The sequence below is a fragment of the Malurus melanocephalus genome, unplaced genomic scaffold (genome assembly GCF_030028575.1).
Source record: "Malurus melanocephalus ecotype Western Australia unplaced genomic scaffold, MMel_1.1 scaffold_105, whole genome shotgun sequence".
NCBI classification, from domain to species: Eukaryota; Metazoa; Chordata; class Aves; order Passeriformes; family Maluridae; genus Malurus; species Malurus melanocephalus.
In genome coordinates this window covers 2,235,850-2,259,586 of record NW_026623337.1, presented here as the reverse complement: position 1 = coordinate 2,259,586, position 23,737 = coordinate 2,235,850, and the positions used below count along the sequence as shown (strand labels likewise).

The 23,737-nt window shown below is 42.4% G+C and overlaps 1 protein-coding gene across 8 annotated transcripts; it reads right to left on the bottom strand.

Annotated features, from left to right (window-relative positions):
* Positions 1-272: 272 nt before the first annotated feature.
* On the bottom strand, positions 273-23,123 carry KLHL8 (kelch like family member 8). Of its 8 annotated transcripts, XM_057369219.1 has the most exons (12): positions 20,482-20,969; positions 19,014-19,405; positions 18,425-18,609; positions 13,781-14,095; positions 10,322-10,870; positions 7,737-7,923; positions 6,884-7,027; positions 5,566-5,677; positions 3,804-3,972; positions 3,169-3,328; positions 1,983-2,184; positions 273-1,577 (listed from the first exon to the last, which is right to left on the bottom strand). In XM_057369219.1, exons 4-12 carry the CDS (start codon positions 14,015-14,017, stop codon positions 1,454-1,456), a joined length of 1,884 nt encoding a protein of 627 aa, XP_057225202.1. In that variant the 5' UTR covers positions 14,018-14,095; positions 18,425-18,609; positions 19,014-19,405; positions 20,482-20,969; the 3' UTR covers positions 273-1,453. The 8 variants fall into 8 exon arrangements, with proteins under 8 accessions (XP_057225202.1, XP_057225201.1, XP_057225197.1 ...); XM_057369218.1 differs by lacking the exon at positions 20,482-20,969 and having other exon boundaries at positions 19,014-20,404; XM_057369214.1 differs by lacking the exons at positions 18,425-18,609; positions 19,014-19,405; positions 20,482-20,969 and adding an exon at positions 22,830-23,123.
* Between the last annotated feature and the right edge of the window lie 614 nt (positions 23,124-23,737).

Below are 23,737 nucleotides of genomic sequence, written 5' to 3'. Positions count from 1 at the left end.
RAGGTGCTTTGAAGTACAAATGTTTTATTGCAATGTTTCATTATTTACAGTACCATTCACTTTGTCCCTGGGTGCTACCAAAGTGCAAAGCCATTTCGGGCAGCAAACCTAAATGATRGTAACTCAGCAGGAAAACATGGCTGTGCCTCACAGTCCTGCTGTCCTGCCTCTTCCCYGGTCCTCAATGCAGAGAAGTTTGCTGCTCTCCCTGTGCATTTGGAACAACCTAGTAATTGTGATACTTTGGTCACAAAGGATTGTCAATTGTCCTGTCAAGGTGATGGAGGAACAGGAATCTGCAGTCTTTCCAGCTGGACTTTACTCAGGATTCGTAATGGTATAACAAGACTTGTGCTCAGTACTGAGAAGTYGCTATTTCAACGTCTGATGGAAGTACTGGTTTATTCCCAATTATTTTTCTTGTTGACTCTCTTTGGTTCATTTAAGGTTTTGAGGTTATCTATCTGCTATCTTAAAAGAGCCAATAYCTTCAGAAGGTTACCWGAGTCGCTACTGGATACTGAAATCAGTCATGTCTTCTAGAGTTCCACTTGGAGARTTTATACAATACCGCAAATTTTATTACGCATTTCCATTTAATATAAAAATAATTATTCAAACACCACTGAAGCCTGTATTTTCACACACTATCATCTCAAAGTAGGACACTGGTTGCTTCAGGAAGGACTTCTCAATAGAAACTCTCCTTTGGAAAGGAGGGCAGTAACTACAAATTTTATCGAAGACTAGAGAATTCCAGTAGCCCAGTATTTAGCCGTGCTAAACTCAGGTCAAGAATCTTTCCAGCTTGCTAACCATTTTATTAGCTCAAGAAACTACTTTGAAAGACAGCTTTCAGACTGAATCCCTGCAATTTCCACTGCTGCCAGCATTCCCTTGGGAGGTGAGCAGTAAACTTCTCTGCCTCAGTTATCTCTGTGTGCATCAGGGATGTCAATACCTTCTGAAACTTGAGACACCTTCTGTTACAAAGCTCTTGTACAACCGGGAAATGTTTAAGACTCCATTCCAGACCAAGTTATATGAAATGGCACTCAAGCCCTCCAGAGAACAAKTAGCAGGACTGTTGGGRGAAGCTCAGCAGCAGTAGCTGCTGCTGCTCTCACCACATGCCTGATTTACAGTTCAATAATGAGTCCCTGCAACAGCTGCCTCAAATGATTCTGAATTACAGCTTCTCAAAAATGGGATGACTGCAGCTCTTGGCAGGTTTGTTCCTGTGAGTCGCACTTTTATTCCATGTTTTCACAGGCTTTTCTGTATCACCATTGATAGAAAGCCACCAAAAGCTTTACAGTTGCAGAAGATACCATTTTCACAAAGAAAATGTATTTGACTTATTCCTTAACCCACCATACAAAACACAGTGTTTAAAAGTTCCGCAGTGCCTCCSTAGTATCATTCCTTTGGAATTTGGAGGAGGTGGCAGAGCTCACATGCAGTCCACAACGTTGCTGGATCCTTGGCCCACGTCCCGGATCTGGCTGCTGAGACAGGAGCACACGGCCACGCCCGCGCCTGCCCTGCAGTGTGACACCGAGCCCACAAGTTCCCACCTATGGGAAATAAGAAAAGTAAATTCCTGCCCTTTCTGAGCAACCTCAAAGTGTTTTCTGTGCCTGAAATCCTATTACACTGTTCTATTGCGCTGTTAAATCTGCACACAAATGCACCCCATTTTGTGCAAAATCAGATTGAAACAAGCAGAAGAATATAAATTGTTACTGAATGAAGGGGTGAGGACAAAGGATGGAGAGGAGCAGAGAAGAKGAGCTGCTTAAATATTTACAAGACCACCCTAGTGAAACAAGCAGGAGTCCTGCACTGATAGTCATGGATATTACTCCATTATTACCAAAAAAAACAGCTAGACTCCTGCTGCACACTGCTTCTATGYTGCTGTGTTTTCATACAGGCAGATTTCCTTGTCTTATTAAGCCAAACAAAAAATTTTAAATTACCTATTCGCWATGGGGTCAAATGCTTCCACTGTATTCAGGTACACATTGCCATTATGACCTCCAACTGCAAAAATTTTTCCCATCAGTGTYGCTATGCCAACACCACCCCTCGGAGTTGTCAACTCTGCCACATATTCCCATTTGTTACAGCGTGGGTCGAACCGTTCCACCGAGCTCAAGGGTGAGTTGTCATCAAAGCCACCTGCAAACAACCACCACAGCATCAGTTTTTGGCACTTCTGGTGCAAGTGATATCCAAGGCATTATCAGGGCATTCTCAGCATTCAGGGGTCCTGTCCAGCTCTCTCTTTACCAGAGCTTTACAAGCTCCTAATCTAACAGCTCTCTCCCTCCTCTCACTSTACAAACTTAGCCAAAAGCAACAGTTTTCTTCTACTCAAGTAGCAAGGATTCTAATTTTATTATTTTTCTCCCTGAATTCATCATACTTATAATGAAACAGCTTCCCATTTGAAAGAGAAAGAAACCTAACACCAGCAAAAGGATGGTCCCAATCTTATACTTATTTTACTTTATGCAAAACATACTCTTGCAGTGTTYTCAAATTACAGCACTGACAAATATTTGAGAAGGAAAAAAATCCTCATGTAAGACTCAGTGATACTGAGGGAAGCATCAGAGGAGAAACTGGGGAAGCTGTCAGAGGAGCATTTTGTTCGATACCTATTTAAGCACTTACGATAATACACAAGTCAGAGCTTCTTAACTAACACTATGGCACACTTACCTGGCATCTTCCTCTCTCAGGAAAACAGGTAAATACAAGGTAGCACACAAGACAAGCTGTGGAATAAGTGTAAAAAAAGCTACTGTTGTCTACACTCAGAACACAACTAGAGGGCTTTGAAAACATGTGAACTTAAGAATCATTTCTTAAAAGAAAACTCAAGARTATTGAGTCCTGAGAGGATTTTCTAATACAGACATATTGTCCTGAACAGATCAGCTCTCCTGAAATGTGGGTTAGGAGCTGCTTTTCATTTCCTTGCTAACATACCTTTGTCCAAGCGTGCCCTGACTGTGCTTGCTTTCTTCTCCTGCCCAAGAACACCAAGTACAGGTCAGCTCTATCTGTTCCCAGTTCCTCTAGCAACAACAGCCTCTTCCAAAGGCCAGCACTTGGCAGCAGCAGCAGCAGCAGTACAAAATGCCACATCCTACTCACCCACAACATACAGGCAGCCGTGGAGCTCACTGACACCATTCCCAGCCCTKCGTTGACCCATCTCTTTCACTTCTATCCACTTATCCAAGTGGGGATCATATTTCTCCACACTGGAAAGAGATGCTACACCATCATTGCCACCCACAGCATAAACATGGTTCTGGAAAACAGTTTTATAGAGATTATTTGTAGTGTAGCTGCCTTTAGTCAGCTTTTCATAAGCAGCATTAAAATGACAGGAAAACATATCTACTTTTATTCAAGAATTCCAACAGACTTAATTATCTAACATAAATGCTATCTCTTCCAATGAAAGAAGTGAAAAGGTTATATAGTGTTCTAGCTATTTTTTAGAGCATAGTAACATAAAGTACAGTATGCATTTGGTACCTTTAAACACTGGGACCATGACAAATCTGAGTGATACACAGAGCACTATCCATATTATTAGAAAGGTACTACTCCCAGTACCTCAAATACTGTTGAAATAGAACAATTTGAGTATTATCCTAAATATCCTTGCTTTTTGCACAGGATTTTGATGACGGGCAGTGCTCAGACCCACCAACTGCATTTTATTTAAGATCCTTGAAAAGCAGGTGGGGTCCCCAGCTCGGGAGGAAGCAGTGACTCACCACCAGGGCCACGGAGCCGACACCTCCCCGGGGAGTGTTCATGGAGGCCACGGTGCTCCAGYGATCCGAGTCGATGTCGTAGCGCTCCACGTCACTAAAGCAGGTGTTGTCATCCAACCCTCCGATGGCATAAATGGGACCACCCAGGGATGCCAGGGCGATGCCTCTCCTAAGGAACCACAGCATYAACACCTCAGTGCAAATCCTTAACCAAAGGGAGCCACACATCAAGTGCAATGGTACATGAATGGCACCTGTTCTCAAACGAGGGGAAAAGAGTAATGAAAATTTTAAAAGTGGAGTTTAGAGTAAATAACGTGACTGGCTCTCGGCACACCTGWGACATTTTGACCAAATGTCACCTCTAAGGCCAAGTTTTCTGCCTACATAYTCGGATATATGACAATGTCTTAGACATTACTTTCTCAGTACTGAACTTTCACGCTTCCTATTTTCTTTTATTGAATCTGATGATGAACCAAAACCTGCTGGTTTTTAAGTTTGTTGGTATAGCTGGCTGCTACCATTTGGGAATAAAYTGGGGTGATATTGATACATATTAAAAGGCAAGCCTGTGCTAGATATTGAATAGCTGAAGTCTGGCAATATTTAATTGCAATTTCTTCCATTCTGGTATTTTTTTTATTAAGTATTAAAACAGTTGTCAGATTTGTTTCTACTGAATCTACCAATATGACAGTACATCAGTAACTATAAAATTAGAAGTACGGTCTAGAATGTGAGCATCAGGTTTCTGCTTTTATGACTAAGAGAGATGGTTTACCATGTCACTGACAACATTCTTGTCTCATGAAAAACGGCAGGTACACAGATATTGAGGCAGGARCAAGGGAGGCACAATTTCTACAGAATAAACATTGTGATAATATCCTGGRCTTATCTTAAATTGCCTCAGCAGAKAACACAGACACCACTTAATGGTGGCAGCTTTTTTCTCCACTAAGTCTTCCAACACCTCCATGAATGGGAGGAGTGGAGCTGGGGGGTAGCCAAGGCATAGCAGCCTTTTCATTTACCCAAATACTGCATAATGTCACAGAAATCTACAGCTCATTGTCGCTGAGATTATGCCCTGGAGGGTGACTGGAAGGAGGAAGTGGAGCAAGCCACTTCYAGGAGTCTGGGTCTGCTCCTTTAATTAGGTCACAGCTACAAGTAGGTAGCTTTAGGGCTTAGCCTACTTGTGCACCATGTTTTCAAAAACAACAAATAACAAAATGGTATGCACAGTTAGGGACACTGATTTAAATAAAARTGGAAACAAGAAAATTACAGATCTGTGAGTCCAGTAACTCCTTAAAAKAATCTTAAAAGTCAAAAGGCAAGAAAAGTCCTCAATCTGACTTTTGGCCTTTTGTGTGAAAAACACAGGCAGCTATTTGTTTCCTGGGCACGAAGTATTTCACTTCTCACGTTATGTTTGCATTTATCTTGTTCATTCTTAAAAAGAGCAAAAAACCCACAGAACCAGTTCATCAGTTCCAAGCTGTTAACTGAGCATAGCAGAAAGGCCCTAGATACCAGAATGCAAGCTGGAGTAGAAGAGGTTTCTGCTCCAGAAACCACCTCCTCCAAAAAAAAGGAAAATAAGGATAACACATTCATAGCATCAAGCTCCAAAACATGAGGGAAAAAATTCCAGAAATAGAAGAGTATGAAAATCCAAAAAAGGCAGGACAAACACGATGTTTTTCAGCATCAGCAAGAGCAGACTAGGATTTGGAGCATGGGACACATATACCTCTTTGTGTTCATTGATGCCTTCATCATCCACTTGTTTGTGAGAGGATCAAATACTTCCATGCTTCCTAAGTGTTCATTTCCATCATGTCCACCTACTGCGTAGACTTTACCTGAACACACACACATCTTTTGATACAGAGATTGCTTGGCAACATTTCAGTTTTCATTTATATAATATCCCTGCCTACAGAGACAAAGAGGTCAAATAGAGGTAAAAGTTTTTAAATGTTTTCAAGATCAGAATTTTARTAAGTATCAACTGCATATTTTTATATGCTGTACTCAACCAGGAATCTGTTCTAATGCAGACTTTTACGCAAAGCTTGAGATTATGTAGACAAAAAAATACTCCTATAATTTGAGTAGTGCAGGTAAAATCAGTTTGAACATATGTACCAGTCTCTCCAGATTTTCYATGGAGAAAAATTATCTTTGTTCTGCTGCAGCAACAGAGGGGCTACCATGTACAAGGGAAAGCTGTGTTATTGGTGCTAAGCTGCTCAGGATTGCATAGACCTGTTTCAGAAGATGGAGACCCAAATATAAAGCTAGGTCTGCTCTTGRAAGAGTTATGGTCTTAGTAACTTTCCAGTAAGGATTTAAGTAGGAAGGGAGGCAGTATGAGTACCAGAAAATTCTGGGTGACTGCTGTGTAAGGCCATTTCTTTATTAATGCATTTTAAAAAAGTAAACCACCCATTTAAAGCAAGAGGCTTTGTACAGTKCAGTTGGGCTTTGAAGAACYTTTAAAGGTCATCTAGCCCAGCTCCTCTGCAATAAGCAGGGACRTTTTCATTTTCAGGTTGCTCARGGCACCATCCAGTCAGACACCATSCAGTCAGMCCCTGAACACTTCCAGAGACAGGACATTTACTACCTCTMTGRGCAACCTGTTTTCCAAGGTTTCACCAACCTCACTGTAAAAACTTCTGCTTGTTATCTAGTTTAAATCCACCCTCTTTTACTTTAAAACCATTACCTCTTGTCCTATTACAACAGGCCCTACTAAAAAGCCTGTCCTCTTTCTGGTAAGCTCCCTTTGAGTACAGAAAGGCCACAAAAAGGAGCCCTGCCTTTCCAAAGCTGAACAGCCCCAACTCTGTCAAGCCCAGGAATGCCTCTTCCATAAGCAGAGTCTCAGATTGGTTCAGGACCAAACACTCCTTCAAGGGGGAGAAGCTGTACTTAACTGAAGACTATCCAACAATTATGCAATTAAAGTCGTTTACTAATTGTACAGCTAGTAAAAGTACCAATTCAGCAAAAGGAGCAAACAAGCGCCTTTTGACTGGGGTTGCTTGAATAGGGTTACTGACCTCCCACGGAGATCACACCCACGTGCCTCCTCCTGCTGTTCATTTCAGGGCCGAAGAACCAGTTGTTCTTACTGATAGAGTAACACTCGATGCTGCGAAAGGGGTCACCTGATCCACCTCTGCCACCGACACAGAACAGTACACCTGGAGAACACAAAACAGGTTTCCAGAGAACTAGCAGGAGGATGGGGAAAAACAGCTGCACAGCAGAGCAAACTGAAAAGTATGTAGTTCAGTAGAAGTTCTATTTCACTTCAAGAAGCATGGTCATTGCACTTCATAACTGGACAATGGATTTTGGCCTTTGCTTGACATGCTGCTATGGCAATTAGCTATCTATGCTCTTGTGAAAACAATGCATATTTTAAATACGTTTTTTGTGATTTGGCTTAAGGAGATAAATACACTGTTTGTTAAATAYAACAACGTAAAAATGAGGGGTTTCAGTCCAATATTCATCTCTCACTTTTGGTGTAGGTTAGTCAAAGACTTTATAAGTTAGCTCAACCTCCTTATGTACACCAAAAGATAACCATCCACTGTTTTCAGCTTGAACAGCTTTGAACAGATTGCCTGGTCAAAACAYACTTAACAGCTCTGGCTTTAATACAGATAGAACCAATCTGGATAAATTAATAATGCTTTAAAAAAAGAAAATTACTGCTAAACTTCTGCCAGGAAAATGCAGCACATGACCTAAATACCAGAGAAAAACAAAATGACTTTCCCAATTTTGCATTAAGTCATTACTCAATATCAAGCTATACCTGCTTGATATCAAGACACCTGCACAGATGTGCTGYCTTTTGTCCACACCACTCCCTACTGGATAACCAGACACACATTTAATTACCAGCAGTCTGCTTCCTTGGTGTTGTGCGAATGGAGTACTCAAAGTCAGGCACTGCCCTGCTGCTCAGGTGAAGGTGGTAGTTCCTTGCTTCATCCAGCAAATCCCTACATTTTAGATTCTGCTTGACAATCTCTTCCTTTGCCACAACACCCATAAGGAAACAAATGGGCAAGAGAGGCAGCCGTACCTGACACAGAAATGAACACAGTTGGAGAAACTGGCTGAACTGGCTGAGTCTCACCATGCAGCGATGCACATGCACCAGATGGCACCTCCAGAGCCAGCTGGCAGCCCCCACACTCTTCAATAAAGGGAGCGGCTCTCAGTGTTGTTCCAGACAACAGCGACATCAACAGTTCTTTTTAGTGATAATGTCTGCCATAACCACTTGCATTTCAGCCACAGTAGAGAAGTGTCCCGTGGCCTAGGCTGTGCTGAGGGAAGGAGACAAGCTGATGCCTGTGCTGCATCTGCCCAGCCTGATGCAGGCAGCACCCATGGCTTTACCAAGGCTTCATCAGATTAGTCTGCTGAGGGTATGAATTTTCAGCTCACTGCTATACCAGTGTAAGAGGGCTTGTGCTGTAATGGCTCATTTTCTTTGGAGGAGCAAGTCAAAAAGGAAACACTGTCACCATGAAATAAGTGTCTATGAAGGAGGTATTGCTAGTGCAGTAACACCTTTCTTTAAGGCAGACTTGACAGACTTCAAGATGAAAAAAAAGTAATAAATGTTGACAGCTTATCATTTCCTTCTCTAAATCTTTCTTGACATTTATTTCAGCAAATCTTTCATTCTTCCTTGTAAGACAAACAGTGGAGAATACAGAGAAGATAAACAGAGGCAAAGGTAGGCCAGATGTTAGTGGGGRGAAATGAAGCAAATCTCCACCTGACTTCCTCAGGTTTGGAATCAATGCTATCAAGCAGCTCTCAGTTGGCTYAACCACTATGATGAAGTCTAGAAGCTCCACCGCTTCTCAGAGCAGCAGAATGGGGCTGTTACAGCACTGACAAGCACCCTGTCTTGAATCAAGCATGCGTATCTACCCGTTCTTCCTTACYTCTTTGCTTTCAGTCCCAGCTCTTTATTTTGGCCCAGCTTATTTTAGGCTGCTTTAAAGCACCACTGCAGCCCTGCTGACAAGCTCCTGAGGTTAGTGATGTGGTAAGAACTCCAGGCTGACAGACTCAGAACCTCATTATAACAGTGAAACCCGTAAGGCTGATTATGACATGGATARTCACTGTCTAGAAGCCAGGCAAGTTTTYTGCYAGCAGTAATGTCCAAGTCAGCTATRGCTCCATATACTCTAGCAAATAACCCTTATTTACAGGAAGTGCTTTAGTTTTTCATTGCTTGAATCTAGACTCTGGTTTACACCAATGGAATAAAACTGTTAATCTCATCTGCTAGCACAGCTAGGCAATAAATATAAATACTAATTTTTAAAAAAAWCTCTAATTATATTGCATGTAAGTTTAAGTACAGTGTACTAAAGAAGGGGTTTTTGTACTAAAAACTTCATGCTAGTCTAGATRAAATTGAAGCTTTCTGGAAGACAGCTAATAAACCATTCTGACCTTTTACCAGGCAATGTGAAAAATGGGTCATGAAGACAATCACAGCAGCATCTTAGGTGAATMTCTCCTTCCTCACATAATGCAAATATTATCAATTCAGCCAAATGAGAAATAATTAAGTTGGAGTTCAGTGACAACTAAAACTGCACAGCCAATCCCACCTGCTAAGACACACAGAGCATTTTGCAGCACATGGCATGTAATCCTTCCCAGCACAGGCCCTCCACACCTGTTTCAAATACCATATTTTAAACCCCCATACCCAGCACACATGGAGCCTGAATAAGTGAAGTATCTAACACTTTGACAGGAAGAAGTCTGGTGGGTGTTCAAATAAGTCCAGCAGAATGACCTTYTGATAGCTGTGTTTCTTTTCAGAAGCGGTGAGCTGGCATCAAYTCTAGACAATTAAACTGCAAACTCCTTTTGGCTCCTACAGTGGTAGTCCAGTGAGCATTAAAAAGTCTATTACGCTTCACAGCCTACTAGGCTATGATCTTGGTCTTTTGTTAATGAAATACATGAAATATTCTAGAAGTAGCACAACTTGATGTGACATATCTCTGTTAGTTTCCTTTCCTAGCCACGTAGGAAAACTCAACAGCTTTGCCTCCTTTCTTAAGTACAAATACATAACAGAAGGAGCAGTGAGCGTTTCAGGCTGTAGGAGTGCCAAGTCAAGTGAAGTGATGGCTTTATGTTCTCCATTTAATGAAAATAGTTTCTGCTCTAGCACAGATGTAGCATTTTGTTGGTTCCCCACCTCCCAGCCATGAGCATAAARTAAGTACTCTTCTCTGTACAGAAAGAGGAGAATATGACTTCTTCCTGATATTTAAGAAATCTAATTTGTTTCCACTGTCAACTCCCAATCGTGAATACTGGATGAGGCACCAAAAGCTAAGAACATTTTTCACCTTGAKATCTACCCAAGTACAAAGAGCTGATTACACAACTAAACCAGTGATGAGATGGGCATTTGGTGCCTCAGTCTGCCCTACCTGTGCAAGGATCTCATCCAGCCACACAGCGTGATGCTGTGGATTGGCCAGCAGCCACTTGATAGCAGCATTGTAAACCTGCTTTTCATTTTCAATATTGAGGTCACTGGAGGACAGGAGTTTATGGAGGTGCTGTGGTGACACACTCACAAAGTCCTCGCACTCCATCACTTCTGAAAAATGTTCACAAGCAAACTGATCAGCCATGTCCATCAGGTCGATGCGGTTGTGGGTCTCAGCAAATGCCCTGACTGCCAGGCAGTTGGAGGGGTGGAAGTGCAGCTTCATGTATTCACAGCAGGCCTTTGCCACCAATTCCACCTGCAGGATGCAGGCAGCGTACAGGAGAGGCTGAACATTATCCACTGTSAGGGTGAGCCGTGAGGAGTACGCAAACTTCACCAGGTCCTCGATGGCATCGCCGTCAAAGTCCCTGATCTCGATCAGCTTCTGCTTGGCTTCTGCCATTTCCGAAAGAAACATGGCTCGAAAATAAGGAATAACACAAGCTAGCACCAGTTTGTGGCAGGAGATCAGCTTTGAACCAACCTGAAAAAGAAAAGAACAAGAAACCCCACAATGTTTTACCAGAATATCAGTTTCAGCTGTGAAAAGAGGAACAGTGAAGCTGAGATAAGAATTCTGGACTCAATGTGCACTGAGCTATGATATCTTCTCCACACAAATTAACTCAATTTGCCCTGTACTTCTGACATTACATCCACGAATCCCAAGGAAATCWAAGCTGTAACTTGGCCATCAGAGTAGAGCAAAGCCTTAACACAAGGAAGCAATAGCACAGATGCACTGAACTTGCCTTTCTTTAAAAGCCTTATGAAGCATCCTTAGGAAGACTCTAGATGCATCTTGGAGGCAGGAGGAAACTGCTAGAAACTTGTTTTATATGTACTCAGAGACTTTAAAGGGGGAAAAATTAGAAACTGACATTTTTAGCCTGCTTAATTTTTAGACTTCTGGACTTCACTACTGTTGAAGAATTGATGTTTACAGGAGCAAATTTACATAAAAAAAACATAGTAACAGCTTTTCAGGGGCTACTGAAAGTTACCAATTACTTCAACATTTTTAGAATATGATTAACCACAAAAGATAGYGCATTCCCCATATAGAGAAGGTATTTTTTAAAATTCTAATCAGAAAATATAAAATAAGCTTCTCATGTACAAAATTCTAGAACTCCATTACATGAAAAAAGAATGTAAGCATTGAAGGCAAATGAACAATCCACTGCTTATGTGTTCCAGGAGTGCTTTATTACAGCCTTTGCCACCCTGCAGTCTGCACTAACATAAAGGGATGGCTGACTTAAACAGCCAGTTCCCCTGATGGACTCAAATTACATGGTCWTTTTCAGATAAAGGGGTTACAGAGAGCTGTCTTGCACTCAAAAAAGATACTAGATTATAAAGGATATTTTGAAATTTTTTCTAGCTCTGATTCAACACACAACTGTTCCACCCTTTAAAGAGTATGATCAACACAAGTGTAACCTACCTGGAGAGCAGCAAGCTGAGTGCAGAAAGCAAACACAYAAGCAAGAGTATCCAGATTAAAAAAGAGGAAAAGATGGATAGTTCAGTGTTACCACATCAGGTCACCCCAGAAGGAACAATTCRGACCTACCAAATGAACAACAAGCAAACCAACAGGAGAAAAGCAGATGGTATTGATCTGCCACCCTCCGCCTTCTAAGACTGCTCATATGACAGCAGCAGGAGAGCAGGTGAAATTCCAGAATTTAACTCTTTGGAGCAGGAGTCTCCCTACATGCTCCCATGGCTTACCACTGTTACAGCATCAGCACTCCAGCTAACAACAGTACTGATGCAAGAAGATGCTACCAGTGGTCTGCTTTATCAGGGAAAAAAGCTCCCAGGCCATTCTCACCTTCAGAGACTTTTATTCGGCTCATCATCCCACTCTCTACTTAATTGCCTAGTTAAACCTCTCTTTTGAATTAAGTGTCTTTACTATGTTACCCAAATCTGCTTCATTTTAAATCACAAATGGTTTGGGGTGGAAAGGACAYTAAAGACACCCTTGCTCTACTTCCTTGCCAYWGGCAGGGACACCTTCCACCAGTTATCTATCATGTCCTTGGTATTTTGTCAGAGGTCCCCTCCAATTACTATCATATTTTAAGAACTAAAACAATAGTTGGTCTGATGACATCTATGGCAGAATTGCTCACTATCACAGGTCACACACAAAAGCAGAAATTTCAGTAGATATGATTATTAAAACATGAGAGAGGCCTGAACATTACAGGAAGCAAAACCAAGCCCCTCCTGAAAATTCTAATTCARGTACATAGTTACCAGTTACTTGAAAATCCCTGATTTAGGAAGTCATACAGTAAGATGTCCATGGGTTGCTCTGGCCTTCACTAGAAGTCAAGTCATGCCATCTATTATTCTTAAATTACCAAAGAAGCTTCACACAGATAATACAAATGAACATTTATACAAGCCCTAACTTAGGGAAAATTAAACTGCAGTCACGGTGAAGTGTTTTTTCCAAGACAAGTTTCCCTAGCATAAGTATACACTTAACCATGTTAATAAAATAAGGTTTTCTGCCTTTTTTTGCAAGGGTAGGTGGAAAGGTGAGAATGGGGTCAACAAGGGACGAGGAGGGTTGGTAAAACCAGGGACATRCATCTGCCATGATTTTCCTCGTTCGTATCTAACAGTCAAGGCGGCAGGCTAACAACTCCTCCTAAAGGCATCTGTCATTTTTCTTAGTTTAGGAACTGAGCTTCCTCACTATTCCTTAAATAACAATCTTGTACTAGTGATTTTTTTTTAGCTAAGCAATACGTAATATTTGCAGGTGCTAGCACTCACTTTTATGGATGCTAGATACAAATACAAGCAATATACAGCCGAGTTATAAATAATGCATTAAAGCAATGCTATGCAAGAACCATAAAATTTCCTTCCTCCCTCTCCTCCTTTACTCTTTGTTCAACTGTAGAACACAGCTGTCTGGGGCTTTTTTCTTTCTTTCTTTGAAGAATGCTGGAAGTTAGATTTGTTCCAGAAATCCTGTTGACTGAGAAGAATCTAGCAAAATAACACAAAACGCAGAAATGGAGGTAAAATTTGGAATCAAAGTGCATTAAGAACAWAAAGGCTACCAGGAGCTGGAACTGTACAGCAATTTACTGACCAASTGAGGGAACTTGCTTAGAAGGCAAGTTGGATGAGGTCAAAGTMATGTACTCTCTTTGATTGTCAATATCTAAAAGTGTTTAAAGTTCAGCTGTAAATCTCGTTAATAAGAAAAAAATACRATCATCTCTAGAGATGCCCCAGATCCAAGAGGTATTCTGTGGCYTCCATATCCCTTGCCAATATGCACAGCCACCTCCCAGCACACTTATCTGCAGCTTAATCTTCAGACAGTTACATGCAATGGATGTGTGACAAGTATCACCTTTAGCGTAACATCACAGAGCTCTCCAGCTTCAAAGAAGTGAAGAAGAGAGCTGTGAAAATCCTTCCAAGCCTCATTTGCCTCAAACAAGAAGACATCATCATCCCCATCACTGTTGGAAGGCCGACTTTGCTGCTGCTGCTGCTGCTGCCGCCTTTTCCCCTTTATCAGATGTTGTTTTGACTGCTCSGGGACCAGGGATTCTGAAGCCATTGGCTGTTTTTTCTCTCGCTGCATCAATCTTCAAGAACTCCTGCCGAGATAAAATCCAGCCCATCAGGAGTTAGGTCCTAAAATTCAGTTCTGTTCATCTTCCTGTTTAAAAAACACACAAAAAAAAAAGAAAAAAGAGACATCAAACAATGCTAGTACATAACASTTTGATTACATTATAATCTTAACTATGATCTTATTCGGGAAGGTGAGAAGGGGAAAAAACAGACCCACGGTTAAGAATCCTATGTAGGTACCTTTAGGAAAAGCCATAATTTGTTGCCCACACTTCTTGAAAAAGATATGAAAAGGATCATTGAAAGATCATTCAAATATGAATGGTTTGGGTTGGGACAGACCTTAAAGATTATATAGTTCCAAAYTCCTGCCATAAGCAGGGACACCTTCCACTACACMCAGTTGCTCAGAGCYACATCYAGCCTGGCCTTGAACACTTCCAGGGATGGRGCATCTGCAGCTTCTCTRGGCAACTTCTGCCAGTGCCTCACCACCCTCACAGKAAAGAATTTCTTCCTAACATCTAATCTAAATCCCTCCTCTTTTCATTGGAACTCATTTGTCCTATGACTACATGCCTGTGTAGAAAGTCACTGTCCTTGTTTTTTCTACACCCCCTTTAAGTACAGGAAGGTACTRCAGAGTATATTGAGAAGCATGTTCCTATTACACTGACTACCTTTGGTTTCATGGCTTTTTAGTTCATTTATGATGCTGTTCAGCTGTGCTAAGAGTTGATGATTGCTATAGTTCTGTAATTTCTGCTCATGAACTCTGGTGYTGGAGGAAGAGGACTGGCCAAAAGAACAAAAAAATCTTCTGCAATGAAAACTGAAGTCCCATTTCTGGGAGCAGAACTGATTTTCCTTTGGGAGATTTTGAAAGTATCCATGCCTCTTACTATATGTACAACTCTTCATGCATCAGTACCAGAGAAAAAGCAGGAAGTGACCCAAGACAACCATACTCATTCCTGCTGTAGGTCACAGGGTTGTTGCCCCACATCCTCTGTGGTGACAGGGCTGGTGGCTGCACTGGGCCAGGTAGATTAAAGTGAGATTAAACATGCCTAGAACATTTGCCTGTGGTGCTTTAAGCAAGATAAGTATTCCTCCTTTGAAAGATATCCAAGAGGAAGATCTTACTTCTTCCAAAACTACAAACTAGCTCAAAGATATTATAGATCGTGGGATCTTTATACAGTTTATAGCAATGAATACCTTTTTCTGYTGAAAACCTGGCTTCCATTATGCCAGACCTGCCAAACTACTAAGATGTTTTTCTAGTTCATTGGGTTATTTTGGTTCTCAAATTAATCCTCCACGACTAGCACTCATGTTTAACATGCCCTTCAAATAAGTCACTATTAGCACTGAGATCTGGAGCTGAAACAGAGCTTCAGACACAATCTCCTGAGGTTATAAAAATTAACATGGACGAAAAAGAGGAAAAAGACTTAAGTTTAAATGCTGTACAAGGGTGTTGAAAGGCATCATGTGTTATTCATTCACATGATAATGTAGATAAGATATAGGATCTCTAGCCTACACTTGTAGGGAACTTATGCTTATTTTGGTCTTTGACTGACACTCTYGCTTCACCACTCCCTGGTTACTCACACCTAAACACTGCCAGAGCGTGTAGAAACGCTGCTTTCAGACGGAACTGCCACCGACTGCTAAATGAGAGTTCACAGTTCCCAAGTCATAAGGTTTTTCCATCTGACACATAKGCTACATTTATCCTCATGCTTAAACTGCAGCTGCACATACTTTCCTCATCTATTCCATCTCATGGTAAAAAAGGCTGATAGTGGACATTTTATCTATTCTGGATATGCTGTTGTAAACACCAACATAAAACCCAAGATTCTTAAGAAAAATCAGAGTTGTTGGGTGAATTTTTTATGCTATGAATGAACCAAGCGATAACATAAGCCAAACATAACTGATTTTACACAATGCTTTTTATCCATATCTCATGCTCATAGCAAATAAAGATCTTGGAGATGSTCTGAGCTCTCGCCTGCAAGAAAAGCAGTTGAGTGCATATTTGGATTTACGTATTTGATACACATWAAGTACATGCTTGATATTGTAGGGGGAGAAACTAGAAATGACAACAGAGGAAACCAATGGCACTACTCAAACACACAGCCATAGGTAAGAGAATCACACGTATGAGAGAGTGTCTGGTATTGTGATACCAGTATGTGTGTGAGAAGATAAGGGAAAGTCAGTTACTGYTCCTCAGGTAAAGAGAGGTTTCTGCAACACGTTAAAAATTAACATGTGTAATATAACCTTCAGGAAATATTCAGATAGCAACAGACTGACCTACTTCAGCTTTCTTTCAATGAGGCTTTGTGACAGGTACCTTAGATTTTTATTCTTGCCCCAAGTCACCAATTCAGGAGCATCTTGTTTCTGTCATATACCTCAGTCATGCAAATCTTTTTTAGACGCCTATCCCCCAATCCTCTGCTGGCTTTAATTACAGYATCTCACAGAGTCTTTAAACAAATCATCATCTGCTATAGAAAGCACCAGCTGTAGCCATGTTTCATTTGAAGAAAATACTGGCTTGGGCTCATGTTTAGCTATAGGCCTTTTCTGTTCTCAGATTTTATATGAAAAACAAATGAATTCTAGCAGCACTTCCATCAAGATACAAGTTCTAGAAATATGAAGATCACTTCAAAGTCCTGAAGGTCAGTATATTTCAACTCCACAAATTAAGAGAGAAGAGCCATTTACAGATTTGTTCCTCAAATCAACAGTAATTCAACAACAATATACAACTACTTGAGGTTTAGTACTGGGTGAATGCCACACAGACACACAGACACACACACAGAGCTTTTCCTCTCTAGAATAAAACACTATCATTCAKAACCTCAATAATGTGCTCCCTTTTTCATCTCACCAATTAAGTCTTCCAGCCTCCATACAGTCTAATATTTTAACAACATTAAGAGCAGAAGTGACCATCACAGCAAGTGACTGACTCTAAGGAAGCTAAAGGAAGTGCCTCATTCATAACAACATCTGTCATTCCTTGTAAATAGCTGCTTGACACTTTCCAGAAAGGAGTAGCTGTCTGAATTAAAAAAACCAAACAAAACCCACACATGTTTACAGCTCACCACTGTTTGCTGARAGCCAGTCAGCAATTTTCTTGTTCAAGCTAAATATTTAGAAATATTGATGATGTCTGCTATCATCAAGAGCGCAGCTGTTCCAGACCCTGAAGTTTGTGTTCTGGTCATCAGTGCTGGCCCTCAGGCAAGGGACTGAGGGTAGGCTCCGAGCTGTTTCTCACACTTTTAAAAAGCAAGCAAGGATGGGAGGTCAGAGCACAAACACATTATTTAACAGCTGCTGCAATTCAGGTAACAGTAACATCCGAAGCAAAGTGATTTTAATTCAGACATTCTAGCCAAATCTGAAACTGTATTAAGTGTAAAATTACTCAAGTCACATAGAATACTTACRTTCAGTAGAGACAAAATACCTCAATTTTGAAGCAAAAAGAAATCAAAGACATTAGACAGTGGCAGGACATTAATAACATCGCTCTGTTTTCCCCTATCATGAAATTAAATCCCAGGAATCCTGGCTGACAAGCTAATCTAGACGTTGGAGTACATGGCCTCCTTCCCCCGTACCTTGGGAGACAGTGCCCCAGAAAGAAGGGATCATCCTTATTCTTTCTCTGGCACATGGGAGGAAGACACTTTGGTGATACAAAACAGGGAAACCCACAATTCTCACTATAACTCAAACCAGGCAGTGTTCAGATGAGGAGTATTATGATAGCTGTAAATCCAGTGCTGTTTATGGTCAGTGGTCCTGAAGCTGGAAAAAAGGTGGCAGAAGTGCAGGAGAAATCAAGAAACAGATGAAGTTTCACCAACTCTCTTGTATGTAATTTCATTTATCTACCCCCAAGATCAACTAATATCACATGATCTGTGTAGAGAAGGGCTGTAAGCCTCCCTCAGAAAACAAAAAAGGCCTTTTAGTTGAAGGGACCAMGAAATTTGCCTTTGTTTGTGTGGCTGTGTAAAACTAATTTGTCTAATACAGAGCCTGGTGAGTGTCTGTGGGTATTAAAATGCTGTCACTGCTGCCCACAAGATCAGAACAGCAGAGGCAGCAACAAATCTTCTTCAGTTTAATCCAACTAACAGAGCAAGTCGAGTTGTTGYCTTGTGTTGTGCTAAAAAAACTTGAACATTTGGAAAAACGACAGCTGGCAGAGCTAAGGAAGACAGAGAGGGAGAGAAAGTGGGAAGGGCAGGAGGCAGCTGCACTGCAAACTGCAGACAAGCAGCAGCTTTGGCAGGGACTGCAATTCTTGTTACAGCTGCATCATGGAGATTAGGAGCATGGGGAGAAAAAACTCACTGACCCCTGAGTGTAGAAAATCCTCAGTTCTCTCCCATTCTTCATTCACCAATTCTAGATGATGTGGCAATTTGATGCAAAACTGTTCAGATGTCCACGCTAATTAGGTCCAATCAGACAAGGCCAGAAAACGTGGGACAGTTCAAATGACACACTGTATTCCAACCCCAAACCTACTGCACTTTTCAGCTGGAAGTAATTTAACAAAAAGAAAAAAATGTCAGAAACCACACATCAAACAGGTTTAGCTTGTTTAAAACCACCAGTTTCTTTTGTAGAAATAAATATAAATTTCTTAGACAACCCTAATATAGAATTTCTAAATCCTTTCAGCATTTCAAAGGTTCTTTGCAGCAAAAAGTGATTTTTTTTTGTGTTTGTGTCAGAAAACAGAAAAGCAGGATTCTGCTCTGAAGACACAGGGGTAACTGTAGTTTATTTATGCTATGTAACCTTGGGAAGACAGAAAAAATAGAACACAAAAGAAAAACCATTTAAAATCAGTGCAGTGGGACCACAGCAAAGTGCTGATGGATAGATAAAAAAATTCAACTAGCCAACTACATTCACAAGAACACAGAACAGTCCCTTACCCAGGAGGGGCACTATTGTCTTCTCTGATAGATCATAWTAAAAATAACAACAGTTTAATAGTCTCCACAGCATTTAGTCCAGCCATTCCTGGGAAGTATTAACAGAGAGGAAAATGATTTCTTAGTCATTTGCCACTTTCCTTTATCCTGGACATGTAAATCAAGGCATGGTAGCCACCAGAGCATTCCAGAGCTGCAGCCAAACGTTTCCCCCACATCCACCAGTCCCTTCCTCGCAGGACCCGCTGCCTTAGCTGCCAACCATTATCACATTCTCTCATTTAGAGCTGAGATTCACTGTAGCCTCACGTTACACTCACAGGTCAAAGAGCTAAAACCATAAAGTAATATCATCTTCCTTTTGTCCCAGAGCTGCAAGGCTCCTTCAAAATCTGAAATCAAGAGGTGGCAGAGGTAACACAAGACAAAAGGCTTCACAACCCAAGATGCTACAACTGTTGATGCAGGAAATTATTACAAAATCTGTTTGGTGAAACCTGCTGGGAAGAACTAACCACTGGCTGATGCAGTATTGTGCTGCCTCGCATCAAATTACTGGCAGTCATTACACAATGATCCTGTCTTCGTGTAACCACATGATTAAATTTGTCCATACAAATAAATGGCCAACTAAAAAACTGAATGCTAGGCTACTGACATCCCACTAACAATGAAATAAATGAGGTCATGAGCACACTGCATGGAAACCCCAGGCACAAATTTGCTACATAACAACGCAGTCACACTCCCTTCACAGCACAGGAGTTTGCAGAGAGATTACAGGGGAATCAGCCCCAAAGGAGTCAAAAACCTCAGACCTCACTGCTTGAAGATGGTAGCTGAACCTTCKGCAGCTTAACCGCTGTTACACACAATGACATATGTGACATGTTTGTTGTGGTTCCAGTCTGAAAACACTTAAAAAGCTATTTTACTTGATGTGGTGCTTCTCCCTAGTGTGATTTGCTTCTTGATTATCCTTCCAGAAGTCTTTACAAACAGCACAGAAATAACAGAAAGCYAGGTATCTCTGAGTTTTGCAACTTTTACAACTGTAGGACATAGAGAAATTACTTAGGCAAAGGAGGAAACACAGATCTGCTTCCCAGCAGCCACTAAAAAAATTGCCTTGAGTGGAGATGGGACGGGGGAACCTATCAAAGGAAGAAGGAAAGCCAAGCAGGCAGTTTCAAGAGATGGGGGACCTGTGACATTTTAAATTTTCATTTATTTGAGAAGGAAGGAGAGGCTTAAAAGCTCCTGAGGCTCTCGCCAGTGGCAACGGGCAATTTCTTGCTGTTTTTTAAACACAAATATTTGCTTTGGGGTAAGCTAAGTGACTACTCGTTATCCTTTACAAAATGCCACTAGTGAGCTGACAGAGGCACTACGTTTGGCTGTGGTCTCCAGACGGAGCATCTCGAAACGCGCGGAATCCCTGCTCAGTTAATTTTTAATTAACATTTACCTTCTTCTCGAACGGTATCCCCACAGCACGAACCCCTCGATGYCGAGCCCAGGCACGGTGCCGCCTCCGCGCTCTCTGGGCACAGCCCTGGTAACCATTTGCGCCGATTCCACCTTAATTCACCACACACCCGCGCTCGTCCGGCTCCCCGACTCCGATCGCGGCGATCCCCGGGGGCGATGCGGGACCCGGGCCCGTCCCTCGGCTCTCCCGGGAGCGCTCCCGAGCCGTCTCGCCCTGCCGGGGGTGCCTGAGGAGGGGAAAGCCCACGGCGGTGCCGGAGGAGGGGGAAGAGCCGCGGAGGAACCCGCCCGCGCCGAACCCGCTCCCGGGACACCTGAGCCGAACCTGAGGGCAGGGGGCGCGTTACATAAGGACGGSGGAGCCGCCATGGCGGCCAGCGCGGTTCGAAGGAGCGGGACGGCGGGGAGAGGGCGCGGAGTGGGGTGCAGCCGTCCCGCTGCGGGGGAAGGGGAGGTGTGAGGGGAGAGCCGGGGTGACCCCGCGCTGCCCGCCCGGTGCCGGTGCCGCTCACCTGCGCTGCCGCTGCCGCGGGTCCGGCGGAGCGCCCGCCGCCCGCCAGGGGGCGCGCCGCGCGCATGCGCTGAGGGGCGGGCGCAAGGAGGGAGCCCGGCGGCGCTTCCCGCGCTCCCGCCTCCTCGGATTCCCGGCAGGAGGCGGGTCTGTCCCTTCGATCAGTGCTCTGTGTGTGTGGAAAACAGGCTTTCCAGGCCGGTTCTTGGMGCCTAAAAGGGCTGGCCTTCAGGGGGAAGTAGAGGCATGAAAGAGCAATTCCTGAGCTAGGTCATCACCTAGAGCGCTGGAATAATCTTCCCTCTCTTGAGGGGAAGTTGTATGAGGAATGGCTGAGGTCACTTGGTCTGTTCAGCCTGGAGGAAACTGAGGGGAGACCTCATTGCAGTTACAGCTTCCTCRTGAGGGGAAACGGAGGGGCACACACTGATCTCTGTGGTGACAGTGACAGGACCCCAAGAAATGGCCTGAAGTTGTGTCAGGGGAGGTTTGGGTTGGATATCAGGAAAAACTGCTCACCCAGAGGGTGACTGGGCCCTGGAACAGGCTTCCAGGAAATAATCACAGCAGCAGCCTGACAGAGCTCAAGGAGCATTCGGACAATGCTGTCAGACACATGGTGTGATTCTAGGGGTTGTCCTGTGCCAGGAGTTGGACTCTGATCCTTGAGGGTCTATTCCAATTCAGCATGTTCTGTCATTGTGTAATACAGATCAGAGTGATCCTGCTTCAGATGTCACAGGAATTGCTTTCCATGAGTTCAGAGAGAAGGATGTAATAGAGTAAAAGGCTCCTTCCTCCCCACTGTTCACCAGYTCCCATCTCTACAGTATCTATTTTTTAACATATATGTCTCATACAGACAGATACATATACCCTCTCCAGTGCACAAATACATTTCCCCAATATACACTTTCACCCTGTTTTGATTCAGTCTCTGTTAGTAGTRTCCCTCTGCCTGTGGAACAGTAAGTCTTGGTCCCATTTGGTCAAAGCTTGCCTTCAGAACTTGAAAAGAATTGGTCAGTGAAGTTTTGCATGCTGTTAAAACCAAGGAAAGGCCTTATTAAACAAATAGATGCCCTGAGAAGTACGGAGTCTTCCTTGCACAAAGTTAGCACAGCTCATCAAGTGAAAATGCTCTCTTCCTGCAGCCCCACAGCTACAGAGCCCAAAAGATTTCCCTGTTCTGTACTGCCGAGCTGAAAGCTGGACTCACACTGCATGCCAAGTTCACCTCTATCGATGTGCATAAATAATTCTAGGATTTCCTTTTTTCCTGAACCCAACATAATTCTGCTGAAAAGCAGGRAGGTGTTTTATAAATTCATGCTTATCTGATAATGAGTGGCTGGAGTTTGCAGTTCCACACACAATACACATATACTGTTTTTAGGAGGAGATGCACATCTGTTCAGGAGTCTTTAAAGGCAAAAATGTCCAGCTAAATAACACTATTTGAGAAAGAGCCAGAACACTCTCCATGAAAATGTGAGTATCCTTGTTATTATTTGTTAWTATTGTTGTTATTATTCAWATGTTTGATGGGTTTGGAYTGTTATTCCRTACCCMTTTKCCATTTATTCCATAGAGGTCAGAGGTGGTGAGAATGCAGTGGCAAACAGCTGAATTGCTTATATGATGTTCTTATCAAAAGGTTTCACTAGTTGTGATCAACCCAGTATATTTTAGTTTTGCAAAAATACATCTCAGAAAATTCCTGTTCAGTAATGTCTTAGTGGCTATTTTTCTGAACMCAAAAAAACCTCAAGCAATCCTCCCCAAATTCATCCATGTTTTTGAAAGGTACTAACCTGTATGTATGTGGCAGRGATGCTGCTGTCCATGAGGATTTTCCAGAAGGCTGTGATCAGACAAAGTGAAATGTACAGACTTGTGGTTTGCAGATTTATTCTTCCCTTTTATMGCGATGCAGGCTTTTRTTCTCTCAGTTTCTACATCATATASCCACCATGTCTAGCCTGGCAGCTGCTTTAATTCTCCAGATTGGTTCTCTTCAAGATGAAAGCCTGACATTTAAGAAGTGCCAAGGGARGAAATCTTACCTCCCAGCTTCCCCGGACGAGTGCAGGGGACTGAAGAAAGATTATTGCTCCGTTCTGTGAAAAGATAGGAGGAGTCAGTGGGCAGACTGCTGTTCTGAATGAGGAAATAATGTCTTTGTGCTCTTACTTCTGGCTTTGAGAGTGATACTGCTTGTAATGTATTGTGGCTCTCATCCAATGCCCCTGGAAACCACCAAAAAGGCTCCCGTTGACTTCAGTCATAGTTTGATCAGGCCTTCAGCCCACAAAGATGCCATTGTTTGGTTTAGCTRCCACTGGGCTGCTTGGCATGGTGCTGCTCCTGCCCTCACATACGTTCAGATACATACATCCACTAAGTCTTCACAAGCAGTGATTTACAGGGGCAAGGTATAATCCCCGATGACAGAAAGAGGTTACCTTTTCCTGAATGTGGGCAGACTTTGAGGCTGGATTCCTGGTGATCTATTGTGACTGTTCTGGTAAATGCTTTACCTCTGTTCTCTTAGTAAATGTAAAATAACTATTTGTAGGGATTCTCTTAAAGCCTTGTATTTAAAACTGTAGTAGCTCTTTGGATTGTCAATTGTAGAGACTTGTAAAACTTTAATACTTTATCTTCCTGCCCTAAGAAGGAAGGATATTTTTAGAAGTGTTTAAATAATAATATTAAAAAT